The sequence below is a fragment of the Protobothrops mucrosquamatus genome, unplaced genomic scaffold (assembly GCF_001527695.2).
Source record: "Protobothrops mucrosquamatus isolate PMUCROS unplaced genomic scaffold, P.Mucros_1.0 scaffold2208, whole genome shotgun sequence".
Classification (NCBI taxonomy): domain Eukaryota; kingdom Metazoa; phylum Chordata; class Lepidosauria; order Squamata; family Viperidae; genus Protobothrops; species Protobothrops mucrosquamatus.
In genome coordinates, this window is record NW_015388300.1 from 235,614 (window position 1) to 241,055 (window position 5,442).

The 5,442-nt window shown below is 52.4% G+C and overlaps 2 protein-coding genes across 2 annotated transcripts in view; one reads left to right on the forward strand and one right to left on the reverse strand.

Annotated features, from left to right (window-relative positions):
- Nucleotides 1-1,928, reverse strand: part of MORN5 (MORN repeat containing 5) — an 8,786-nt gene extending 6,858 nt beyond the window's left edge. The window contains exons 1-4 of the mRNA XM_015824354.1: nt 1,882-1,928; nt 1,116-1,263; nt 462-573; nt 130-261 (exon numbers count right to left, since the gene is read on the reverse strand). Coding sequence (XP_015679840.1) covers nt 130-261; nt 462-573; nt 1,116-1,263; nt 1,882-1,928 — 439 coding nt within the window. The remainder of the gene's footprint in view (nt 1-129; nt 262-461; nt 574-1,115; nt 1,264-1,881) is intronic.
- A 166-nt stretch (nt 1,929-2,094) lies between these two features.
- On the forward strand, nt 2,095-4,851 carry NDUFA8 (NADH:ubiquinone oxidoreductase subunit A8). Its single transcript, XM_015824355.1, has 4 exons — nt 2,095-2,187; nt 3,174-3,337; nt 3,870-4,035; nt 4,574-4,851. Exons 1-4 carry the CDS (start codon nt 2,137-2,139, stop codon nt 4,709-4,711), a joined length of 519 nt encoding a protein of 172 aa, XP_015679841.1. The 5' UTR covers nt 2,095-2,136; the 3' UTR covers nt 4,712-4,851.
- Nucleotides 4,852-5,442: the final 591 nt, after the last annotated feature.

Sequence of the window (5,442 nt, forward strand, 5' to 3'; positions counted from 1 at the left end):
GTGAAGGACCCCAAGGCTCGCAGTGGCCTGCCCGGTGTTCCCCAGGACAGCTCAGACCTCCCTCTTGCTGATTTTGCAGCCCCCGCAGCCAGTTCCAGGATGAAATGGACCCGGAGGATAGAGGCCTACCTGCGTTTCTCAGGAAGCGGTGCCGGTAATCCACCACCACTCGAGTCTTCGGGTTGTAGAAGCCGTCTCCGCAGTCATAGCAGCCGGGGGGGATGGTCCGAGGCGGGTCCAGGTTGGTCAGCTGGGAAATCCCTTGGAAAGGAAACGGAGGAAGAAGAGGGTGTGAGAAACAACAACTCTGGAAAAAAATAGCCCAGCCTTGACTGCTTTGCCCCAGGAGCCCTGATTTTGAGTTTTGGGGGGTCTCCCGATCAGAGGGGAGAGGGTCTGTCCGCCTCCCAAAGAGAGGAAGAGCACCAGTAATCCCATCATCCGGCTGACCCAAGCTGTACCTGCTGGCTTCAGGCCATTGCAGATTTCCGTGTAAAACCTTCGGTCGTAGCCATCACAGTAATGCCATTTATTGTCTTTGTATTCCAAACCATCAGAGAAGGTGTATTTCCCCTGCCAGGGCAAAGTCAGGGTTCAGGTTGAGCAGAACCAAGCTTCCTGTTTCTTGACTGCGTCCCCAAGGATTGCTTCTTTCCCTTCTCAGAGGGAGTGAATGAGCCTGCCTATCAAACTATTATAAATTAAAAAACTGTTTTATCAAACACGGGAAACGGGTAGGGAATGACCGACAAGGCGGGTAGAAGAAGTAAGACACACAAAGGAAAAGAGCAAGGAATGGTGTTTCTAAAGAGGATGGACATTCTTGAAGGACAGTTAAAGTCCACCCAACCGGTGGTCCTAAAAGGTCCTTATGGGACAATCCATTCCGGATCTTTGTTCAATGTTGTCTTAGCACACTCTGGTTTGTGGGTGTATGAAGCCCAGCACGCTTGGGGCTCCCACCCAGGAGGCATCTGCTGAGGCTTCAGAGATGGAGAAGAAAGGATGACTCCCCTTGGTAGGAAGAAGGCCCGGATGGGTCAAGATCAGCTCCCACCAGTGTGTCAAAGAGATTGTCGCTCAAGACCCCCAGAGGGCCCCGGTTGAAGCCGTACCTCAACGCAGATGCCTTTCTCCCAGGTCCCTTCGTATTTGCTTCCGCTGGGGAAGTACAGAGTTCCTTTCCCGTGGAACATCCCGTCCTTCATCTCGCCCTCATACTTGGTGTCGGTGGGGAGGGTGTAGGTCCCCGTCCCTTCCAACCTGGGGGGAGCCCAGAGAGAGTCAGGCATCCGTCCTACACCTCTCTCCAACCACCCAGCCCACACACACACCCCGTGCAGCCCGTCCAGGTGGGGGCTTCATCCTCATGCAAGGGAGCAATAGCCTTTGCATTGCCCCCCCCCCCGTAATCATCACATATCAAATGTGGGGGGGGGGTTAATGATGCATTACTCATTGGGCCTATTAATAGGCAGGGATAACGCTCCCATCCCCCCCACCCCACCCCGCAGAGCAGGTTGCTCTTAAGAGAGGTATTAATAGCACCATCGAGGCAGACTCTGCAATCTTTACGGGCGATTATGATTTATTAGCGTTGCATATTAATAGACCGTCTGCACTGCATGTCCCCCCCCCTCCCCAGTCTTTACGGGGAGGCGTCCCCTCAAGGCCTTCACGCGAGGCGCCCTCCTTTGCACGTGAGCAGAGGCTTCCCGCGGCTACCTCCCTCTAACACGTTTGCACGACCCCCCCACCCCCACTTTAGGAAGGGGGCGGGGGTGGGAGGTAAATGGCGGTTCGTCAACGGGGGGCCGCCCCGGCCCTCCCCCGACCCTGCGTGCCCGGCGCTACCCGGGAGCGGCGCGTCCCCACATGCACCTGCCGTTAACTCGCTGCCCGCGGTAGTAGCTGCCCGTGTACTGCATGGCGCGAGTCGCCGTCGCCTAGGCAACGAGGGGCGACGCCGGAGCGGGAAGAGGCGTGGCCGCGGCGGGCGCCCCGCCCTGTGAGGGAGGAGAGGTCGGAGCGGGGCGTCTGCGCCTGCGTGGCGCGGGGAGCATGCGCGGTGCGCCCTGAGTCCCGGCGGCGGCGGCGGCGGCGAAGGGGAGTTGAAGGTGCGCGGCGTCTCCGGCCATGCCGGGCCCGGTGGAGGTTCCCTCGGTGGAGGAGCTGGATGTGCCGGAGGTGAGCCGCCCGCGCCCCCAAGGGCGATCCCCTGCTCTCAGGGGCAGCCCGGGCGAGTTTCCCCACCCGCGTGACCCTCCGTGACCTCTGACCCCCGAGGAGTTGACCTCCCCAAGCCCCTCTGGAGGGGGGGGTCAGTCCTCCCCAGGGGGTCAGTCCAGCCCTGCACCTGCAGCCCCCCCTTCCCTTGAAGCCTCCTCCTCCCCCCCTTCAATAAATAAACAAATATATAAACAAATAAATATATAAGTAAACAAATAAATAAGCAAGCAAGGAAGCATTTTTTGCAAAACATCTGCCCGTTGCCTGCAGTTCCAGAGCTTGGATTTGGGTCCTTCTCCTAGCGTGGATCTGAGAATCCGCAGGAAGGCTAGCCTGGCTAAGATGGGGGGGCCATGAAGTTTACAAGCAAACACACAAGCAAAAATAAATAAATAAATAAAATTTAACACCCCCCCCCCCCCCAAAAAAAAACCCCATTCATTACCTGGGACTTCAGAGCTTGGAGTTTAGTGCTTCTCCTAGCATGGGGTTTGACAACCAGCAGGAAGATTGTATTTGAAGGGGGAGAAAGGTGGGAGGAACGGAATAAGAATTGATGAACAGCCAGGCTGGGCAATCTGGGTATTTATGAATTTATTCGTTAGTCAAATATATATAACCGCCCATCTCACCGAAGGCATGCACAAGAAGAGATAAAACTGCAGGTGCAAATATAAAATATCGCAGTAATATTAACATTCGTAAATAATTATTCATTTTCTTAAATGTAAACAAATAAATACTCTAAATATTGTAGCCCAGTCTCTCTTGAGAGCCCCCTGTTGGGGAAGAGGAGATGAGCAGAGGCTTCTCAGGGTTTTGATCCCCCCCATCCCCGTCCCCTCTTATATCACTGAAATGTATTTATTTATATTTGTTATAAAATGTGCGTGCCCTCGAGGGTCTGCCAGATGGCAAAGGTGACTTCCTCGCTTGCTCCTCAGCTGGCAGTTGGCACCGCAGTCCTGAAGGCGGGTGCCCACCACTATGGCTCGCAGTGTGACCGGATCAACAAGGAGTTCATGCTGTGCCGTTGGGAGGAGAGGGACCCCCGGAAGTGCTTGAACGAGGGCCGGGCCGTGAGCAAGTGCGCCGTGGACTTTTTCAGGTGAGCCTGGCTCTGGGACACGGTTGGGAGGGAAATCGTTATTAATAAAGGAGGGATGTTTGTAGCTCAGGGTTGAAATGAAAATTATTATAGTTTGCCACATAGTCAGCCAGATATTCAGACTGGATTTGGCATTTTAACTGACCTATTGAAACCTCCCCAAGGACCTGGGATAGGCAGACGTTGAAGTTTTAGGATGTTAGGGGTATCGCCGCAGGAGGGAAGCTGTTCCAAGCAGAGTTGCCTTTTGCATTTGACCGATGGTGATTTTGTCAATGCCGATGGTGGTCATATAATAAATTAGTGTGGTTTATTGCACAGTCAGCAAGTATTTAGACTGGATTTGGCATCTTTGTCCACTTATTGAGTCCTTCCCAAGGTAGGCAGACGTTACTGTGCTCCAGATGTTTTGAGGTTGCACCTATGTTCTTATCCCACCCTGTTCCCATGTATCTTGGTACATGACTGCATTTCGGGATGGTTTTCCAGCCTTTTATTCGCTTAATCAAACGCAGCCTCCTCTGGTTTACAGGCAGGTCAAGCTGCACTGTGCCGAACCCTTTAACCAATACTGGAACTGCCTGGACGAGTCCAACATGTTGCAGCTTCGGCATTGTCGGGAGCAGCAACAACTCTTCGATGACTGCGTGCTGGACAAGCTGGGCTGGGTGAGGCCAGAGCTGGGGCAGCTGTCCAAGGTAACCGAGGACCCTCCTTGTCTCTTTAGGGCGGGTGCTCATGGTCAGTGAACCAAGTGCTTCTTGCTCCTTTCCCACCACCACCCACTTTTCTCTAAACGAGCAGGAGTCTCCATGTAGATTTGGGCTCCTTTTCTGCTCCTCTTGTAGCTGTGTGGGCCTGCAAGTTGCACAATCCAAAAAGTTGTGGCCACTTTATAGAGGATACTTTCAAAGCCCGAGGGGATACAGGGGAGCCTTCCTGCTTCCGTGTCTCATTTTATTGTGTGGCTACGTTTTGGGGGTTGCCTCACAGGGTTGCATAGGCTTCTTCCTGTGTTGCACACTAAACAAGCCTTGCCTTCTGGGGTGTTTAACAGACGTTTACCTGACTTCCACTGCACGTTTTCCAACTGAGCAATGCAGGAGATCCTGCGGTCTTGACTGCATCGGATGTCCAGCTGCTTCTGTGTCCCCCCCTGCTCTTTCCCTCGGCTTCCTTTTCTAAAATGTTGTCTTCTTGCAGCAAGATCTTCCATTGTGATTCTTCCCTTTGCAGGTCACTAAAGTGAAGACTGTCCGTCCCATACCTGAGAACCCCTGCCATTCCCAAATGAGACCAACAGCCAACCCATTGACTGAAGGCGAGTACAAGCCTGCGAAATACGGTAGCCGAGGCTATTTCTGGAGCTGGTAGGAGAAAGAAATCACACCTGTGCAGGTACACCAGCCACTACACGAAAACAGGCTTCTTTGTGGATTGTAGATTATTCTCCTCGATGTTGGATGGCTCTTATGTGTACTCAGCGGTCATTAAATACATATTCTTTAAAAGTCCGACTTCTCATGCGTTCTGTCGTGCGTGTGCGTGTTTGTTTGAAATATACAGGTAGAGAAATGATCTAACTCTGGAATAAATCTTTATGGGTAGCAATAAGGAAGACCAGCCTTTGAGTTGTCCCGATGTGGTTGCGTTTAAGGACAATATTATGGGTTTCTTAATACCCCTCTTCTTGGGGCAAATGTTTCCTCCTTGCCTGCTGATTTTTTGACTTCCTGAGTGTTGTCTCAGTTATTTTGAGCCTTGCTCTCAACCCTTTTCACACAACCATTAATCTCAGCCTTAAATTCGGGAGCCTTGATAGGGTCTTACGATCTATGGTGACATTACATTCACCCAGTGAAGCCTCGTATCTATATCTCCTGCTAAGATTCAAGGTTCTATTTCTGTGAATCTCCTCATCCATTTTAACTGACATTTGACTTTGAGCTGCCCTCAATCTTGGTTCCCCGATCCAGGGGGGGGGGGGGGATGGGTTCCCTTGTGCTGCTGAAAAATGTCCTAAATTTGTCCATCCAAACTTATACGAGGAGGCTCTGTAAACCGATGTGAGTTTGTCAGTCTGCAACACCTCTTGTGGCCAAAGC